The sequence below is a fragment of the Drosophila navojoa genome, chromosome 4 (assembly GCF_054131105.1).
Source record: "Drosophila navojoa isolate 15081-1374.11 chromosome 4, UAZ_NAV_1.0, whole genome shotgun sequence".
In the NCBI taxonomy this organism is placed as follows: Eukaryota; Metazoa; Arthropoda; class Insecta; order Diptera; family Drosophilidae; genus Drosophila; species Drosophila navojoa.
The window spans coordinates 18,451,076-18,473,085 of record NC_142892.1 but is presented as its reverse complement, the minus strand read 5'-3'; the positions used below and the strand labels follow the sequence as shown (position 1 = coordinate 18,473,085).

Sequence of the window (22,010 nt, the reverse complement as noted above, 5' to 3'; positions counted from 1 at the left end):
TACGACGTGTGTGCCCCAATGGCCACGTTCCGCCAGCTAAAGCTGAAACATTTGATTATTCTGCTGATGGGATTACGTTGTTAATTTCTGTCCTGCTCTTCATTCTAATCAGTTTCGATTTGGTTCATAAGCCGAACTCATTGAAAATGGCGAATCAGGGCAGAAAGGTTTTGTGAAATGGGTATTTAACAGGCAGAACAGGGGGTGGCGAGCCCCAAATATATATTCTGAATTTGTCTCTCTATTCGTGTGTATGAACGCACCGATCTTGGATTCTATAAGCGCTAGGGATTCGAAATTATATTGAATGTTCCTATATAAAGCATGCATAGATCGAGCTTGATTAGAAAAATCGATAACTATATCCGTTTCGATGTAATCCGCTTATCGGCTCATTAAAATGTAATTATCATATTTCAGTAAGAGTAACTCGAATCAATCAACTCGAGCCGCTCACTAGAAAATAAATGAATAATGAAAAGGAGTAATCTGAAAGTAATAATAAATACATAACCAAATTCGTCCATGTAAAAACCGAGTTAGTTCTGGCTTTGGATTACCTCTTAAAGTTGTCTTATTTTTGGTATTTAATAATTTTATTCCTTTTCTCGTTACACTTAAAAGCACATTTACACAGTTGGAGTAAGTCTTAGGTCTAGTAGATTTAAACGGCAAATGCACCTGTCAAAAATACCCTTAAAACTTAAAACTAAACTTAAGTTTAAGCTGAAAATTCGTCGTACTGAATATATATTTGTATATATTTGTATACTTTAAGAAAACACGAGGGTGATGCTTGGCTTTTTTCTGGGAGTCTCTATTAATACTGCTAGATAGATAAATAGAGAGAGAGAGAGATAGAAAGAGTGGAAAACTGAATACGTATATGCGAGTGCCCAGGTCAGGCATAATTTCTATACACTTAAGAGATATTCTAAGTTAGTCTAGCGCCTAGTTTCATAGATCAGTTTGCTGAATCAGGCTGGAGCCGCGTCGTGTTGTCGTGCAGAACGCCTCCTGCTGTTCGCTGAGGCAAATAATCAGATTCTCTCTCTCTGCCTCTGGCGCCATGGAATTGGGCACGGTCAGCTTGCCGTTGGAGCTGCACGACTTGGGCGCATTGGTGGAGCCCGTCTTCTCGGCCGTGGTCGTCGAGGAGGTGGTCGTCGAGGAGTTGTTGTTGCCGATGTGCAGGGAGAGCAGCGGCGGCTGTTGTTGCTGCTGCTGCTGCTGCTGGAGATTGGCGTTCAGCAGACGCTTGGAGCCGCCACGCCGTCGGCTGCCCTGCTTGGTGAAGACGCTCGGCTCCAGCTGGAGCTGGGCATTGATGTCCTGCTTGTTCATGCAGGTGAAGGCCTTGAAGAAGCTCTTGCGAAAGTTCTCGCTGAGGAAGGCGTACAAAATGGGATTCACTGCCGAGTTGGAGTAGACCAGTGCGCCCAGCAGCAGGAAGATAAGTATCTCCAGCCGGGACAGATCGCGCTGTGCCGGATTCGAGTTGATCAGCGCCAGCTGCGACATCCAATGCGGCAGCCAGCAGGAGATGTAAACGGTGATGACGGTCAGCACCAGGCGCGTTACCTTGCGATGGGCGCGACGCTTCTCCTTGGACTTGGCCGTGTGCTTGGGACCCACCGAGCGCAGCTTGCGTATGACCAGATAGTAGAAGCTGAGTATGAAGCACAGGGGCGTGGCGAAGCCCAGAAAGAAGGTGTACAGTATGAAGGTGGTGCCGGAGTGCTTCTTGTACGCGTCTGGCCACATGATGTTGCACGAATAATTGATGCCATCCTCCTGCTCGACGGTGCTGGCATACAGCATCACGGGCAGCATCAGCACCGCCGAGGTGCTCCAGGCCAGCGCCGAGACCAGCTTCGCGATGTGCAGAGTGCGATAGCGCGGCGACGATATGGGATGACAGACGGCTATGTAGCGGTCCGCCGACATGATCAGCAGAAAGATGGAGGAGGTGAACGAGGTGATCGACGTGCTCACCATGTACGCCTTGCACATCAGCTCCCCGAAGCGCCAGCTGCAGATGCGCATCGTGTAGAGCAGGAAGGGGATGCCGATCAGAAAGCACTCGTCCGCTATGGCCAGATTGAGTATGTAGATGTTGGTCACCGTCTGCATCTTGGAGAAGCGCAGCACCACATAGATGACCAGCGTGTTGCCAAACAGGCCCACAATGCAGACCAGCCCGTACAGCACCACAGTCAGCAGATCCGCGAAGGAGTTGCGCGTCGCCATGCAGTGCTGATACGTGGGCAGATCCGTGCTGTGCATCGAGCTGCCCGTCGCTGGCAAGTAACCCTCCGGCTGGGGGCTATAGAGCGTATCATTTGGATAGTCGTAGGGCCCCCTGCTTGTGTTTCCTGCTGCCAGCAGCCAGTCCGGCTGCTCTGACTCGGCCGTCGGACTGCCGCAGACCAGTTGAAGCCACGCAAACAATAGCCACATGGCTGTTGCTATAAGCTCACTGCACATATAAATATATATGTTATATATATATTTAGTTTGTATTTTAGTTTGTGAGCCCTATTGTTGTTTTCTCATTTGCCAAGTTGCAAACATGTTGTTGTCTGTTGCCTGCAAAATAAATATGCAAATTGCCAGTTAGATATTTTCTATTGAAAAAGCTTTTGTGCTTGTTACAAATTGATTGAGCTGGGGATTAAAAAGTTAGAATACAGACTAGCAAATACTCTAAGCTAAACTAAACTTGCATTAGGACTGTAAAACTTTGAAATTATAGACTGAAAAGAAGAAGTCGTACCAAATGGACTATTGCAATTTCGATTCTATTGTTAAATAACTCGTGCATTAGTGCTGCGATTATAATACAATTTTATATCTATGTATATCTATAATATATTAGTATATTTAAATCCATTTTATTACATCCCCAAACTTTTTACATATTTCCAATTTTCGCAAATGTTTTTAAATTTTAGGAAAACTGTGAAAAATTGTATTCTTATCCAAAGTAGAATTGAAATCATAATTGTATAAAATATATGTAAATTAGGAGACTCTAGTTTTATATATGTACGAGCATACCTATGTAATTTAATACACGAATTAAATTCGGGAAGTATAATAATCTATAAAATAGGATTACTTATTAATTATTAATATTCTTTTTTGTTATATTTTCATATATTCATATATGTATATTATATAATCCATTGTAATTTTTATATTTATATTTTATATTATTTTATTTTTTTTTATCACTATTTTATTATTTAATTCTAAGCCTTTTCTCTTATAAGTGACACGGATGAACAGATGAACGAATGTAGTCCTGCTTAAAAATATTTCTACTTCAGTGCCTCCACGCCTCCTTCTGCCATTTTTACAAGACTCAATGAACTATGTACGTTACACATATATTCACAAACCCATTATACCCGGATTTCCCATTTGTAGTGGGCTCAGGGTACTCAAAAGTTATTTCAGATTGGCCAGTTAATTAATTGTAGCCATGGTTTCCCACTGATAGCGAATCCTTGATGCATAGTAGTTAACAATTTATTGATTGAGCCCAGCAACTTTTGCGTGTATCATTGAGCCACCATTTTTCTTTTTTTTTTTGCGAAACTTTCAAGTCTAACTTTTTGGCTGGATTTCGCGCTCCTAACTTTGGCCAAGTCCGAGAAATTCATGGCTAATGCGCGCAATTAACTTTGCGCAAACATAAAATTCATTTTGCACAATCGATAGGAAATTGGATTTGCAAACTGGCCTTAGCATTACAATTGAATTCAAATTAAGCATATTTCAACTCGAGAGAGCTTCACATGTATTCTCACTCAACAATCCAACGAGTGTAGGTGTGTGTGTGTGCAGGTGTTAAGATAAACAGCCTGTGCTGTTGTCCATTCCAATTGACCTTTGGTATCGTTACTTTGCACAGCTCTTGCCCTGGCCCCAAATTTGACTATAAACATATTGGTTTAGGCTTGTGTTTAGCTAGGCAAATTAATTTGTGGCATATTTCACACTACGCAAATATTGTAGCTGGCCCCGGCTGGCTCCACATCTTGCTAGCCCCAATTAAAATGGCCTTCTGCTATTGGCAGGTTAATGCATCTGCCATAAATTACCACACATTTTCAAGTGTTGGATAAACAAGCCGAGCTCACAAAGCCTTACCCAAACCCAACGCATTTCGATTTCCATGCAACGCGCCTCGAGCACTGCAATACAAAAATGCACTCCGAAATGGGAAAATTAAACAAAAACTGTACAGAGACGAAAAACTGCAATGGAAATTGCTGCAATGTAGCAGGCAGTTGATACTGCCAGAGACTATAGAGAAACTTTAAATAGAAAATAATTGGAAATGTGCACACAAATTGTTATATGTTGTTAAATGTTTCGGGTCTCAAATGGCTGTGAAGTCACTTACAAATATTTTGCATTCAACTTGGGCAATTTTTCGGAAGTTGTGGAAAAATTGTCGCAAGCAAATTATTTATTTATTTTTTTTTTTAATTTGTTACAGTTAAATGACTTAGTATAGACAATTTTTCTTTCAACTTTAGCCAGTTAAGAGGCCTGTGATATAGTATATAATATACAACTTGTGTTTATCTGCCTATTTCTTTTATTTAAGTTAAATTTATACACTGTGAAATCTCAACAACAGTATCAGAATGTGTGAAAAATATATAGGAATATTTAAAAAATATTTTGTGTATTTGCTAAGCCCTAATAAGTATGCTACAATATTTTAGGTTCTATCTGCATAGAAAATCAAGAGTAATTCAACTGCAAAACGTGAGGTATCCAGCTATGTAGTATGTTGTCCATATTAAAAATATTTTAAATTTCTATAAAATAATTTAAACTAATTGGATCAAGCTTTGGTTCTTCATATTTACAGCTCCCCAAAAATCAGTAAAATTATATATCAAAAATATATATATATACAAATAAGAACATATCACAACATATAAAGTCCACTCAATCATTACTTCAGAAATAACAATAAATTCCGTGCTGCATTCGCTTAAACAAAAGTAAAAACCTCTCAGCTGTCGCACACGTTAAGCTCACTTTAAACTTTAGGTCAGCTCTGCAAAAACCTGGCAGGAATTGCTTTTCACAGTCGGATTGAAGCTGATTGAAGTCGACCCACAAATTGCCTCGGCATTCGGTTTGTCAAAAGCGTTTTAAATGTCGTTGTCGTCAACAGTTCATGCTACTGGAACGCGACTCACGAATAATAAATCGCTTTCAATTGACGATGGCGCCCATTGAATGATGGGAGGCGGCGGCGGCGGTGGCGGCGACTGTGGGGGGAATTGCGGTTGATATCGGACAGGATTTGGTTGTGCCATCAATTAACGGAAAGTTCAGCGTCAGGTGCGTGAAATGAGCATGCGAACAGCGGAAAGTTGACGCGTTGCCAAGGCAACGAATATCATAGTTGTGGTTTCAGATGTTTTTGTAAGTTGGGCGATCTGAAGTTCTGATAAATAGATAGGTATATGATACCTATCGCATAAATAGGTAGAAAAAAATCTAGAGTATGTAAAACTAAGTTAACAATAATAATAAATGTTTAATGTATGTACAAACAATAATTATACAAATAAGAATAATAACAAATATTATGGGTTTTTTTGCACATATTTAAATTTTTATTGTTAATAAATTTTTAAATTTTATTTTAATTTGATTTATTTTGTACATGTTTAAATATTTATGGTTTATAAATTTTTTAATTTTTAGCTGTTTGTTATAGGAATGAATAATGACAGGAATTTAATAAAAAATTTTAAATATATACAAAATAATTGATTATTGATTATTAAAATTGTATTTTTTTGTTTCATTTATATATATTATATCATAATTTATTATTATTTATGTAAATATTTGAGTCCTCAAGATTTTGTTAATGGTATACAAAATCTGCTTAAATTATATTCCAACATTCCTTAGTATACGAGCATAGAAAACATTTGATTACATCTATTAATTTAAGCTGTAAAGCAATGTTAAATAAAATTTATTAATAATATATTCTTGCTGATGCTAGGGAAAATCACATTATCAAATTCTAAATATCTGTTTTTGCTGCAATTCGGATGTTAAATGAATAAATCATGAAATATTCAGCAAATGCAGCAGGGGTAAGCGGCAGGGGTAGTGGGCGACCTTTCGCCCCGTTTGCCCGCATTTTATTGCAGTGCTAACTGGTTTGACATTCGGTTGAAGGGTTTTAACGGCTTTAGTTTAACACCTGTCGACGCTTTGTTCTGATATCGTATTCGTAACTTCTGTCTGTTGAATAGTTTTTGTTTTTGTTTTTGTTTTTTTGTGCCTTTATTGTGCTATCAAATGGCAAATTGCAGGCAACTGCTGCTGCTGCTGTTGCTGTTGCAACAATTGTTGCTGCTGCTGTTGCTGGTAACTGCAACTGCAATTCGGTCACAAATTGCAGCTGGGTGTGGCTGCAGTCGGAGCTTATTCGCAGAGCTCTGTCCATCGGCTGCCGTTTGACAGGCAAATAGGAGAACATGTGCTGCAATCATTGGAGCCACTCTGAGGCAGACGTTGGCCAGGAGCACTGAGAGGGCCAAGAGTCAGCTGCTGACTCAGAAAAAGTCGGCTCCCCTCATAGCTGTCAAGTATGTTGTTGTTGTTGTTGTTGTTGTTGGGACTGTCCCTTGGACGCATTTTGAGTGCGGCGCTTATTAAAAATTTATGCAGTTTATGAGAGACAGAGGGCACTCGGTGCCCATCTTCTAGTCGGATGCGGTGCAGCATGTGTCTGGACATGGTTGATGCCACTGCTGCTGCTGCTGCTGATGATGATGTGGCAAAGAGCTATAAAGCAGCAGTTTAGCCTGGGGGATATGCATCAAAGCTGCGTCGAGCTGTTAAAGCGTAAAGACTATCGCATAAGCCACAGCAAAGACTACGACTGAATGGTATTCCATTCAGAGCTTGTCGCTAGAGAATTTTCAGCGCAAGCATTGAGTTTTAGTGAATTTCATTGAAGGGCGCAAAGTTCACATACTGGCAAAAGAGAAAATACTCAAGCAGGGGGGATTTGCTTTGTCACTGAGGTTTATATAAGTCGAATAGTTAATGATGTATGCAGTGTAGGATTTATACTTAGCTTATATATACTATATATACAGACCATGTGACATTGTTATATTATTAAAGCCTAAGCTGACGGTACAAAAATTTAATGGAAATAAAATGTGGATAGACAGATAGTGAGCTAAAGAAAGAGTTCAGGAAGATAAGGAGAAGTAAAGAGAGAGAGAGAGAGAGAGAGAGAGAGAGAGAGAGAGAGAGAGGGAGACATAGATATATAGAGAGAGAGAGGGAGACATAGATATATATAGAGAGAGGGAGACATAGATAGATAGATAGATAGATAGATAGAGATAGAGATAGAGATAGAGATAGAGATAGAGATAGAGATAGAGATAGAGATAGAGATAGAGATAGAGATAGAGATAGAGATAGAGATAGAGATAGAGATAGAGATAGAGATAGAGATAGAGATAGAGATAGAGATAGAGATAGAGATAGAGATAGAGATAGAGATAGAGATAGAGATAGAGATAGAGATAGAGATAGAGATAGAGATAGAGATAGAGATTTACAAAAAAAAGCGAGAAGAGACGGGGATAGAGAGGTACAGAGAGCGAGATGAGAGGATCGAAGAAATATATATAATAATATTATTATATAAATATTAAAATACATACATATATTATACTAATAGGAGTAGGGCAGACTTATAGACAAAGAGAGTGAAAGAATGAGATTTATAGATTCACTGACAATGAGAGAGGAAGTCTGGCAATGACAGCGAGACTGTGAATGACTGACGCTGTAATTAAAAAAGAAATTTAGAGAGAGAGAGAGAGAGAGAGAGAGAGAGTGAGAGAGAAGTAGAGAAGGCAGAAGAAATGGAGCAAGAGAGGCGGCACTCCAAATATAGTTGGAAACTCGCTTAGTGCACATTTGATTGATTTGATTTATGGAGCTGAGCAAAGCAACTGCAAGCGGGAAGAGTGTGCACTTAATTAATTAAAAGTTTGCACAAAAGTTCGTCATTACCGACAGGCCACGCTCCACCGCAAAATCCGAAGCCCAAGAGAGAGAGAGAGAGAGAGAGAGAGGGAGAGGTGAGCGAGTGCGGGGCAACTCCATTGGCACATACTAAAAGGCTGCAAGTTGCTGCACGCGTGCGAATAATGCCATAAAATCAGAGTTTAGGGTGCAGAGCATGGGATGGAGGGATGAGGCGGTGCAGCAGGAGTCACATATTTCAGTTGAATTGGGAGCGACAGCGACAGAGACAGAGGCAGAGGCAGCAGTTGGGCAGTCAACAGCTTGGCAAATGTTTGGCTGCCGGCTGTCGTTGGGGCCGCATGTGAGGCGTATAATTTTTGGGTACACAGCAACAGCAACAACAACAACTACAAAAACAATTCATACATAAACAACAGCAACAACAACTAAACACACACTAAGAGTGTGTAAATTTGGCCAGCGCATTTGCATACAGAGCCCGCTCAGCTACGACCCCACACACACACGCACACACACATATGCAGAGAACAGCCAGTCAACAGAACAACTGCAGTTGGTGTGGGCCTTGTTTATGGAATGTGCGGCCTGCCTAGTGTAAAGTGCAACATAAACAAAAGCCAGCCCCTCTCCTTTTCCCACTCTCTCTCTCTCTCTCTCTGTGTCTCACTCTTTGTCTGTCTTTCTCTTTCTGTATTTCCTTTGTTTGCCAAATGTTAACCGCACTTAATCTTTGAAACACCTTTGGTAAGGGTATGCTCTGCCAACAAAACATGCGCCGCAACAAGTTTTACGTATAATCTGCTTTAGAGTATATAATACTCTAGTCTACTTATACGATGGTTACCCAAAAGTTTAGGTATATGAGTGAATGCTCACATTTCAATTGCATAAAATGTAAATCATAGAAGCAAATCAAAATTTTTGTTTCTTATATGATTTATTATAAATTCAAAGAGTTAGCAAGAAAATAAAAAAGTCCACATAAATTTAAAAAATATATATACATTGGAAGGTAGTGAAATTTGTAATTTATATATTATAATTTATTATATATTTACAAAGGGCATTGTGTGTGTTCACATCGTAACGAGCTTTAGTATGCTTCTAATATATGAGCTTATGCTTATCAACATTTAAGCACGCACGGCCAGAGCTATATCCAGCTTAAACGAAGCCATGGAATATTGCTTCAGCAGAGTCGCACTGGAATTAGTTGAATCAACAGCAGACACCTAATTTTAGCTATGAAAATTCACGCTCAAGCATAAGAGATTGAGCTCGTGAGTCTTACTTATGGAAGACGAATCACTAGCCGAGGCCTTGGCCCACCTACTTCAAGAGCAATTCACGCCACTGATACGAGTCTTCAAAAGTAGAAGCGGCAGAAGAAGTCGATCTCTCATCTCTCCCCAGTAACGTTCGATTGAGAAAAGTTTCAGGAACGGATAAGGCAAGGAAATCTCATATACTTACAATAATTGCCTGATTTAGCAGTAAACAATGGCTGGGTCTCCCTCAAGCCAAGTCTTTCTCGTTTCAATTTTGCATTTAGTTTATTATATAGTAAATAATCTGCCGGTACTTTAACCACATCAATATTGGAACACTTTCACTGGAGCAGTTTCCCATCAAGTTTGGTTTTTGGTAACGCCAACGCTGCAGTCACTCAATCAGTCAGTTCAAACAGCCCAATAGTCTATTCAGATTAGATCTGACATTTATTGATATATGCTGCTTTGCTCTTTTCACTTTTAAAGGTTCCTCACACATTTTCCCAAAATTGTAGAGCTTCAGCTTTCAGCACTAACTCGACATCAGCCGTCAGCCCGTTGGGTCAAACAGTTTTACCCAAGGCACAGACTTGTTTTGTTGCGGTTGAAGCCTTTTGTTGCTCAACAGAGATCACAATAATCGAAAAGTCTGACTTTATTGCAATACGTAATGGCAGAGAGCAGAGCACCATGTCAGTTACGGTCCTTTCAGACCGCTCAATTATGTATGGGTGTGTAGGCATAGATGGGTATGTGTATGTGTGTGTGTGTGTGGGTGTCTGTTCACACATCGCTAGCCAACTGCAGTCTAAGTCCTAGTTGTGAGAGCCCTGCGGTTTTTACCATTACCCTGCCGGACTGCTCATTTTATTTATGAAGCTCACTCTCACTCAGCCACACCTTAGCATCCCCAGCTAGCCAGCTGCCCCCACTCACCCACACACACACATATATCATAGGCACTGGCTTTCAGCTTTTAACAGACGCATTTGCAAATACACACACACATACACTCAAACATTTGCACCTTTTGTTTGGCTTAACGAAATGGAACACAAAATTGGGCCGTATCTGGCCTTTGGCGTGGTTGCCTTATTGCTGCCGCTGCCGCTGCCGCTGCTGCCGTTTGTGGCTAAATGGCCTCGACTGCAGACCTAAATCCTATATCCTAGCCATCTGTATTGTTCCATGGACATTTTCTGCGCTCTCTATCTCTAAGTGATCCAGGTGATATATCAGCGGAACATTAACAGCACTGCTCCTGCCGGGAGGCAAACAGATTGCCATCGTAAATTTGAGCTCGCACGAAAATTTGTCTCCGTTTAGCCAAGTTAACTGCAAGGTGCTCTAGAAGCGGTTTACTTGCTGCATTCAGTTTTTTATAAGCGTTGAAAATTGATTAAATTTACAATTAGTTAATAATATTTCAGTTAAGCAAAAAAAAAAAAAAAAAGAATTTTTTTAATATGAATTTTGGATATGAATTCTATTTTATTTTAAATTTTTGATGAAAGAACTGATATTTTTATATTTTAATTTCCTACTATAAATTATTTTTTTTTTTCAATATTTCAATTTCTATAAACTATTTCTGTTATATACAAATTTAATTTAACTTGAGTTCCTTCAACAAAATAACGTTTTTGTATTATATTTTCATTCAAAATTATTTATTTCCCGCATCAATAATATATTTTATTTTAACATGTTTTATTTATGTAATCACACCATATTGAATAAGTGGATTATTAAATGTGTTTCATAAATTTATGTTGCAAATAATATTTTTTTTATTTCGATTTTTATAAAAAATAAAAATATCCATTAATTTCCATATTGACAAAAGCTTGATATCTGTCAAGAGAAGCATTTCCTTTTTTTACCCATTTATATATAATATATATTGAAACATATATTTAAAAATAAAATAAAATAAAAACTGTGTTCGCCAATTGCAGCTGAGTAAATTTAGAAAAAAAAGTGTTATAAAATTGGCTCTACTTCATGCTCTTTTATTCTTTACGCTCTTTAAGCGAAATCAACGGAAACAAAATAAGATTAAATCGCTCTCGCTCTGAGCAATACCCTTAGGTTCCTTTTTAATTTGTTTTCGTTGAGCGTCTCGAGTTGACTTATTCGTGTTGCGCTCCTGTCGCGAACATCGTTTAGGGAGACTTAATGAGACTGAATAAGTGATAAAATAACTCAATAGCTTAAAACTAACGATCTTCACATTCACATTGACACACACACATGCACACACTCAACTCACAATGCAATCGGTTGATCTCTGACTTTTGGAATTTTTTCGCATTTTATTTAATTAATTTAATTTGTATTCATTTATGTATTTTGAATAAATTTAAATAATGAACATATTCAAATTTGTGAATCTTTTTTCTGATTTGCTTATATATTTATTTATAAACAATATATTGTTTTTATATTTATTTATTTTATTTTTTTTTTGTAGAACAACTATTTATTTGAAATGTAATTTCTATAGACATTTTTTTCCCATTATAATTTGATCATTTATTGTATATTCTTTTATATATGAAGTTACCTCATTTATCAATTCAAATTTTACGCTAATATAAATCACAATAGATTATCTTTAATATTGTAATTTATTTCGTTAAATTTATAATTTCGTCGCTTGCCGAATGCAGCAGCCACCGCAGTCCGTTTTACGCATGTCTCACTGTGTGTGCTCGTGTGCGCGCATTACCTCTATTGGGAGACCCCGGATAATGCAATTTACATAAATTAGCACCAATATATTGCCACGCCCCACGGCCTAATAGCCGCCCATCTGTTGGTCATGCTCCGATAGTTTTCGCTTCGTGAAATTTTCAACGGCAAATTTTTTGGTCCACATAATTGAAGCATGCCCATTGAATCCATATGTGTTCAACTGGCCTGAGTTTAACAACTGATGGGCGTGGCGCGCGGCTTGCCGCCCACAGTCAGTTTGGCCATTGTTGCAGCGATGAATGAAGCCTTTGTCAGGCGACTATTTTGGTTTCTATGGTGGCGACAAAGCAACAGCAACATTTTAATTGGATGCTGTTGAAATTCGACATTTTATTTCAGCTGTTGGCTCACAGTTTGACTTTGTTGAGGGGTTTTAGTGGTAAAGGGTTGTGAATGCGTTGAGTATTCTGTACAAAACCGGGCATATGATTTCTGTGGAAAGCGATTTTAATAGGCAGATGAAGGAATTTTCCATCTGAATGAATATTTCAGAAGAATTATCAGTTGAACTGGGGAATGCCGACAATAATACCCATTTTAACTAATTCGATAAATATCGATTATTTTATATGCGTAGCAGAAGACGAGCTTCGTTGTCAATGGATTTAAGAGACTGAATGAGAAATCTCTTTATATATATACATTAAACTTTTACTATAATTTTCCCATCTTTATACAATTCCAAGAATTTGAATGGGAAAGATCTTTATATGAATAAATTTAACTTCCACTATAGTTTACCCATCTTTATACAATTCCAAGAATTTGAGGAATTGTAGATACTGAATTGAATTGGTTAAACATAGCTAGGCATTCATTGGTCTACAATTATATTGATATAATTATCTTAAATAACGAAGCAAGGTCCTTTAAATATTTCCCTTCCGGGTATCATCTAGTCGAGCACTCCCCACTGCAGTGCTCCTGCTGTTGTTCTATTCACATGTTTTTTTTTCCAACAGCTTAGCTTACACAGTTTTTTGTTACAATTTTGCGTGCCATAATTGTTTCACACAACTTTATTAATATTGTCGCAAACTAGGTTTAAAGCATTTTCAAACAATTCAATTGCGTTTTCAATTAAAATTTTTTTTAGATAATTTGTGAACTTTTTAATTATAGTTGCAAATACTATGTACAGTGGACAGTCGACTGTGAGATAATTTAAAATGGCAATCAAATTTATTGAGTTTTTTATGGGACAAATATAATTTCATGCGAAAAAATCACTCATACGCCACGTGACACTGATTTTATTTATTCTTATCGTATCAAAGAGATTTTTCTATATTTTGTAATTTCTATTTCCAAGAACTTTGCTTAGTCAATCAAAGTTATAGCATTTACCTGTGTACAAACAATATTTGAAGTATAATTACCGAACTGGAATAAATAGGAAGAGGGAAATGGCTCGGCTCGGCCTTTTATGTTTGCCAGAGCTTCTGAGTTTTTCTGTCTGAATGTCTCTCAGTCTGTCAGTCAGCCTATTTGTCTGTCTGTCTGTCTGTCAGCAGGTCTATGTGGCTCATCAGTTTGCCTTTGTGTGTCTGCGTTGATATTTACAGCTGACTCAGCAGCAGGCAAAGTGAAATATAAAAATAAATAAATTGAAATCAAATCAAGCGTTACTCAAAGCAAATTGTCCAGCGGAAAGTCGTTTGACGCTTGGCAAGAAATGCAATTAGCAACATGAATGGCCAATTAATAATTATTGCAGCAAATGCATAGCACGTGTTGTTGTTTGTTGATGTTGTTATTTTTGTTGGTAATCGTTGTTGCTGTTGTTGTTGTTTGTCTTGTTATTTTGGTTGCTCCCGGCATGTTGTTATTGCTCAATGGCACACAGTTTCCTGCACTTAGTCAGCCATCAATTTTATTTATTCATTTAATTGTGATAGTCGGTCAAGTTAATATACTCAGTAAACAACAGATCTGCATGGGGTATATGTGAGGGTGGAGTATAAGCTGAAGAAGGCCTGGGAAATGTTTGTATATTATGGATTGAGCCTATGGAAACACATATTAAGAAAACTGTAGCTACAAAAGTATTGAAAAGAGGATTATATAATAATAATAATACTATAATATATTAATATTATCAATTATAAATATTAACTGAGAAGAGGTTTTCATAATATTAATATGTAAATACTACACAAGAATATTTATATATTAAATTTTTAACTTTTTTTAAATGTATGTACTAAATAAATTTAAAAAATTAAATTTGCCTTCCTTCTTTTTTTTTTTAATTTTAAATACAATTTTTGATTAAAATTTAAAATATATATACAGAAAAACAAAAAAAATTAAAATAAAATAGCACCACTTACAAATGGAAGGTTCATGCAAGTTCTCCTATATTTATTATCAATGTGTTGATATACTTATTTTTATTTTAAATTTTTTTTATTTTATCAATTATTAAAACAAATAAAAATTTTCACAAAAATATTTAACATTTTTATATATTTAAAAAAAAACTCTCAAAAAATAGAAAAAATGCAAGTAATGCTATTTTATTTTTCGCAGCTGTATATAATATATATATATATATCAGTTTATGAATATGGATTAATCTATTTATACTCTAATATTTATTTATTAAACTTTAAGCTTTTCTAAAATTTAAGTACTAATAAGTTCCTTAAAAAATACAGTTGTCTATGAATATGGTTTAATATATTTATATTCTAATATTTATTTATTAAACTTTAAACTTTTCTAAAATTTAAGTACTAAATAAGTTCCTTAAAAAAATACAGAAAAATCATATTTTTTAACTAAAAATTTTAAAATATATTTACTGTATATAATTGTAAATCTATTGATCAAGTTTAAAATTATTTCTGCAACAAAATCTCATCAAATTAGTTTGAGAAACAGAAATGCTAACAAATTTCTAGTCTTCTGCATTTATAGCTTTTAAATTTCCGTCTAGAGCACAATGATTTCCTGTAAATTAATCTTATAATGAATATGCTAAATCTCAAAGAGCTTAACAGCTTCTCTTTGTCAGGATATTTTATAGTCGAATTTTCTTTGAGCTGTTTTCCCCGACACTTTGTTGTTGTTTATCCAAATTGTTTGTTATTGTTGTTATTGCTGATATTTGTTTTCGCTCAGGTTTGCTCATTGAAGTATTTTTAATGGTCGTACGTAGCCATGACCAACCTAGACAATGCGCCGTTCATCTGCGCTTATTTTATGAGTGCATTTAAGCAGAAACAATGAAAATGTGATGTACATTTAATTTAAATTGATTACTCTAGAGCAGAAGCAACGGAGCTACCAGTTGAGATTGGATATCTCTGTATAGTATATAGACTTCTATATACTTTTCTTTGTGCATGAATCGATAGCGCATTGACGTTCAATTAACACTAAATCATGATATTAATTAATTGATATTATTTTTAGTCGCAGTCCTTCTCCCCCACTTCGACTCCCTTCAGCCACTCACACACAAAAAGTCCCATCAATAGTGCCCGAGTTGACATAGACGGGGGGTCTTCAGGCTGCCGGCTGTCACCTCCATTTCCATGCCATGGACAATTATTCATTTCGTCATCGGGCCGTGGCTAATTGAATTGCGAAATCGATTCGGAAGCTCAGCGAAATGGATCGCATGACTCACACATCAACTCCAACCAATATCTGCTCGAACATAACTAATGGAGTATTTAGTCGATGTGGATCGGAATGTCGTTGTGATTGATTGGCTAGCTAATTTCAGTGCTGCCTTTGCAATCAGTGTAACAAATAGTTAAACTAATTTACTGCACGATAATGTTATCAACTTTTAGATATTGCCATGTCCCGCAGAGCCAGCCAGCTGACTGTCGGGCATTCATTATCGTGTAACCCTTTGTTCTTTATGGTAATTTTGTTTTTTTTTTTTATAGCTTTTTTTTTCCCTTTGTTTATAGTTTTATTTTTATTTATTTTTTTGCTATTGTTGTCGTTGCTGCTTTTCCTTTTGTCGTCATTAACGTCAGCCAGGCGTTGTTTAATTTGAGCATTAATCATGGCCACGCGGGCTGGGAGTCCCAGCGTAACGGGATACAGTTGCAATCTGCTTGTGCTGCTGCTGCAGCTGCATCAGCAAATGGCTGACGACAACTTGATGAAAAAGTTGTGGCAAGTTTTTCGGGATGCAAAACAACAGCCACGTTGCATAAGGTGTAGCCAGCAGAGCCAGAGCCGCACAGTGTGCATTGTGCTCTGCCATGGCTTGATGAATTCTTAGGAATTTGTTTTGAAAATATGTTGACATAGCTCAACCACCCGCCGTCCACCCACTGGCTTACTTATTAACCACATGAGGTCTTTATATTGTCAAAGTGTTTCCATTTTTTGCTCTCTTCTGTTGCAGAACTTTGGTAGTCAAATTTATCATTTCCCCAATGTGTGTGTGTGTGTGTGAGCTTTTAGCTAAGGTATGACTGACTAGGGAATACATACAATAATATATTTTAGAGATTAGCTTATTCTGCATGAAGAGCCAAAAGTGCAATTAATCTCTGTTATAATTATGTGAAGCTATCAAAGAGCTTTCAAGTATGCTAAAATTACTCAAAGACAAATTCCAGTTGAGCTATTCAGTATGCATATTCATCATTTACTTTGGCTATAGAATGCAAGCCAAGTCATTCACAAGTTAAACACTGAGGCAGACAGATAGGGAAAGAGAGAGAGAGAGAAGGAGAGAGAGAGCTTTGTTTTAGTGTTTGCTCTTCTAGGTAGGTAAACACATTTGCAGTTAATCTCAGTTTTAATTATGTGAAACTATCAAGGCAAATCAAAATTATACAAAACATTCCAGTACAAATACTGCGTATGCATATTTATAATTCACTTTAGTTATAGAATATACAATGCCAACTGCATTAGAATCATTCAGGAAAAACATTTGAAATTCATTCAAATATACATCCAATAGCCAGAGAGCCAGAGAAACGAAGAAGTATCGTATATATTAAAGAACCATCTATAAAGGAGGTTAACAGTACTTAAGCTGCTAAGTTATGTGATTCAAACTTTAAAAATGGGATACAACACTTTTGGTTGTCATTATCCAGATCCCTAGATGACATAATATTATATGTTATATATAGTTCGTATTTGGTTTATTTGAGCTGATCTCATGCTTCTTCAGAATACTTAAAAAACATATTGATGAAACATATTAATATATATGTAAATTATATATTTATAATTACAATATATCAGATATTTCCCATAGGCAAACACATAGCTAAACTAATACTCTTTGTATTTTACCCTAGAGACAAAAAGCTTTAATGCATCGATAAATACCTTTTCGTTTCACAAGTTGCTTTTCCCTATCTAAAGTTTGTCTCACTTTTCCAGCTACCTCCACACATCATAATTTCGCATAAAAAAAGAAAAGAATAAACTGCAAGAGATGTTACAGCATCCGCTTTGCAAAGGTTTCTGTTGACATTTTGCCAACACCAATTTCATATTCTCTCTCGCACTCGCTATCTCTCTCTTTTATACTTGTTATGCAGAATTTTGTAACTCGCATCTCTGCATCGTTGTCTCCTCTAATTTCTTTTTACCACTTTTTGGCTTTTGTTTTCACTTTGCTTTCACACCTTAGTGCAGCTTTGTGGCATTGAAAGTTGTTTAGCACTCATAAAGTGCGCTTTAATGGACTTTTGTTTGATTTGAATGGCATCAATTCATCAGCATAATTTGTTGGCTAATGGCGAACGATTTAGTCTAGCTCTTCCACAGCCTTTCGCTGGAGTTTTGCTACCTTTATTATCATCGCATCGATTGCTTTTCAATTTTCATTTACGCTGCACACCTAATTGCAGCAGCTCGATAGCTGCTTATCTTATCTATCCGATGCGGGTGCTTTGTACTATCTACAGAGGCAATGCCAGCTGACGTGTTCCCTCTATCCGCCCTGCGCTTCTCGGTTATATAGATCGGTTTAAAGGTCCCACCGTAATTAATTGCAAAACTTTTCCCATTGCACGACGAAAAATTTGAAAACTTTGCTGCTGCTGCTGCTGCAGCTTTGGATATCTCATTAACTGTTTGCGGCTCTGCAGCCATTGAACGAGCGATGAGTGCTGAACGCAATACACCTGCATGACTGTCAGATATCATGGCTAAGTACCTGATGGCACGGTGGAAATTTTAACTGAGCTCGAGAGCAGAGCAAAGAGATAAATGACAGAGACAAATTGCATGGAAAGCAAAGGCTTTATATTTCTTTTTTTCCCCAATTAAATCAGCTATGTTAATTCAAAAGCCTAATATACATAGCTTCAAAATCAAATCAGCTCTAGTCTAATGAAAATCAAAGCATAAAACCGCATCTCAATTTGCGAATCTGTGGCAAAAGCTTTTAATTTGAGTTGCCCCAACTTGAGTTAACCTCAGTATTCGTTTGACTTGGTTAGAAATTTTTGTCACTTGGTTTTTTCCGTTGAATGTTTGCTAAATGTCAAGAGAGCAGGAGGCGAGAGGCTGAAGCTGGAGCTGGTGCTGGCGCCGCTGCCATCAAATTATACGAATTTGCTATGCACTTTGTCTGGCAGAATTCGAGGACAGAAATTTTGGCAGCTGGCGCTCAAACCATAAGCGCTAAGCTTTTGCTGCCTATTTTTTGTCGTAATACTCTTTGTTTAGTATAGAATGGGTGGCTAGAAAGCACAAAGGAAAGAAGGAATTTTCATTCTTAAAAGATATTTATTTATGTAAGAGAAGGAATCATTCAGATCAGCAATAATAATAATGCTTATCTATTTCAAAGTGAATTTTAAATAGGAATATTTAGTTTCTTTATACCCTGCACGGTATTTTAATATAGGATAGCTGCTAGTCTGGCATGTGCATATCTACATATAAATATATTCTGTTAATCTATTCAATATTACAAACACAGCTGTATTCGTATACCTGATATAAATACATACATATACAAAAATTCTTCTTCGATTCCATAAATATCACAAGCATATCCATATTAATTAAATACAGGGTAACTGCTAGTCGCATAAATGGTATATATTGTAACACATGCGATTTCTCCACTACAGGGTATCAGCTAGTCATGTATATAGATACTTCTACATTCAAATACTGCTTATCTGTTCATTATACCAAGCACTGTGATAACTTCTTAACTCTATCGAGAGTAACTCAGTGCATCTCACTCAAGCATAGGGTAACTGCTAGTCATGCATATTCATCAATTGTATTCTTTTTATCACATCATTTGCACTGAAATGTTAATGTCTGTTGTTTCCCTTTGCCGTTTCCTAGGGTCCCCTGTATGTAGGTCCTGGCTCAGAAAGCATTTCCAACTGGCAGCCAGTCAGCCGTAATGGAAGGAAACTGTTTGGTTGCAATGTCCTCTCGTGTGTGCTGGTGTCGATTGTCGGAAATGGGAGTGGGCGTGCGAGTGGGAGTGGGAGTGGCCGAGGTGTCTTTGACTTGACGTTGAAAGAAATCTGTCTGACAAATTACATGCGTAGCAGCTGCTGAATGCTTCGTTTGGCCATGTTGTCCTTTTTGCTGTTGCTACTCCTGCTCCTGCTCCTGCTCCAGCTCCAGCTCCTGCGCCACATTTGGCTCAGCCAACAATCATCAGCCAAATGCGCGTCAGTCACGCTGTCTGTCTGTCCGTCAACAAGCAGTGCAACGACCTTTCAGCTGAATGGGACTACGTTTTGGTAAATGACTTCAGCTTAATTTTTTTTACAACTGCGGCCAATGGGCTGTACCTTGAATTATTTGATAAAAGCGTCTGCAACCTGATTAGGCTAACTCACTTTTGTCGGACTTTGTTAATAAGCTATAGCTGACCCAAGTTTTGTAAATAGCCTTGTTGTATAGAAACTTTAAGCTTATATCACAAAAATCAGTCACATTTATTTCGGCTACAAAGCAGTTGAACAAAAGTGAATATTGTAAATAATAAGAAAACATTTATTATTAAAAAAAAAGTATATATATATATACAAACATATATGTAAATATTATTTTTTCTAAAGCTCTAATTAAATATCCTTATATATGTTTTTGTTAAATAAACATTTTCTGGTATATAAAATATTTTTTATTTTTTAATAAATAAATAAAAATGTATATTAAAAATTAATATACTTTTGACTGTATATTATTGAATATAAAGTTTAAGTTAAGAGCACTTTCATTTAATTAAAATTAAGAAAAAAATGTATTACATTAAAATAATTAATTGTATTTACATATTCTCATGGCGTTAATATACATAGTATGAATATTTTTTAGAATCGTGTTTCAGTATATCATATAAAATTCACACTAAGATTTGTTAAGGACCCCATATAAATTTCCTAAAACTAAAGAAATTTAGTTATTTTTCCGTCCAACCATATTCCGGTCACACTCTATTGCCCCATCATCGGCTTTGAAGTGCTTAACCCTCGCATTCAACAGTTATAAATGATTATGCGTACAAATTGTCGCTATCTTGATAAATTCGCATGCACAGCACAGGACGTGAGAGGACCTTTCGAAAATGGCATTACTTCTATTGTATGGGCAACATTCACACACACACACACACGCACAATTTGAAAGATACAAATGTATCTCAGAATTGTATCTAATGCTTACCATTGTTATGCGTCGCCAGTTGCCGCCTTGGCACATGGTCCACATCCTCGACTGCGTTTAGCACAAATTCTGACGCGGCACGCACTTTTTTTTCACCACGTTGCGTTTTGAGGTTCTCAAAATATTTGGCAAGCGTTTCTATGATTTCTCGAATTTCACGAATTTTGCGAATTTCTCTGTTATTTTTCACTGTCTGAATTATTTGCGTTGCTGCCTGCGGCCGACGGCCTGCAGAGTTATTTGTTTATTTACGCTGCGTTCTGCTAATTTGAATTAGCTCTGCCAGCGCTGCGCAGTCGTCGTCGTCGTTGCCGTCGCTGTCGCCGTCAGAGTACCGTTGGATTTACGCACTGTTGCTTTTGTTTCGCTTTTGGCTCTAGTTTCGCTTATCGCTTATGCGCTCGCTCGGGCCGGCTCGCTGCTGCGACTGCCAATGCCAACTGCACGTTTCAGCTTTGTTTTGCATACTGCGCGCCGCAGTTGCCGGCGAATGTTGTTGTGGTGCATGCGACGCCCCCGACTGCAGAACTGTGATGCCCCGACGAGACGCCAGCCTCGTGTGCTCACTCGGCAAAATTGGCTAACTGTTCATGCTCGTGTGTTTTTCATCTGTTCGCTTCGTATTCGCTTTCTGCTCATAACGAGCTGCATGCATGTCTCACATTGCAAGTACACTGAGAAAAATAGTTTAGTAGGTACTAAATAACAGAATATATGAGATATATATATTATATGTTGTAGAAAATTTTATGGAAACTAAACAAACTAAGAAGGTCGGATGGTCGACTGACAAAATTCTTTATTATAATATTAATTTGTTGCCCATAACTTTATATAACTGTAAAGTCTTTACTGTGATATACATACATATATAAAATATATGTATGTATAAAATAGCATATGCATAATGTTTGAAGACTTGCTACGCCCAATGTCGATAAAAAACTTTTATTTGTATACAGACAAACACACGGGAAGAAACATTCAGAAGTACAGACAGACGACAACCACAAAGCAAACATTCCACATAAACTATGTATTTACTTTTAATAAAAGTATCACACAAAACTTTTCCCAGTGTCTCTTACAATTAATAACACATGGCATAGACTGTTCTATATCTCTCTCTCGCTCTATTTCTGTCTCCCTCAGTGTCATATGTTTGAGCTGCGGCTCTCTTATACTCACGCGATTATAAGTACTAGTATTTTTGCCGGCAAACTTTCACTTTCAGCAACTGCGCTGCTGCTGCTAACATGGCAGCAA

The 22,010-nt window shown here is 37.1% G+C and overlaps 1 protein-coding gene across 1 annotated transcript; it reads right to left on the bottom strand.

Moving 5' to 3' along the window:
* Window positions 1-563: 563 nt before the first annotated feature.
* AstC-R1 (Allatostatin C receptor 1) lies at window positions 564-21,411 on the bottom strand. The gene is made up of 2 exons (XM_018102679.3): window positions 20,745-21,411; window positions 564-2,589 (listed from the first exon to the last, which is right to left on the bottom strand). The coding sequence occupies exon 2, from the start codon at window positions 2,485-2,487 to the stop codon at window positions 958-960; it is 1,530 nt and encodes a 509-aa protein (XP_017958168.1). The 5' UTR covers window positions 2,488-2,589; window positions 20,745-21,411; the 3' UTR covers window positions 564-957.
* Window positions 21,412-22,010: the final 599 nt, after the last annotated feature.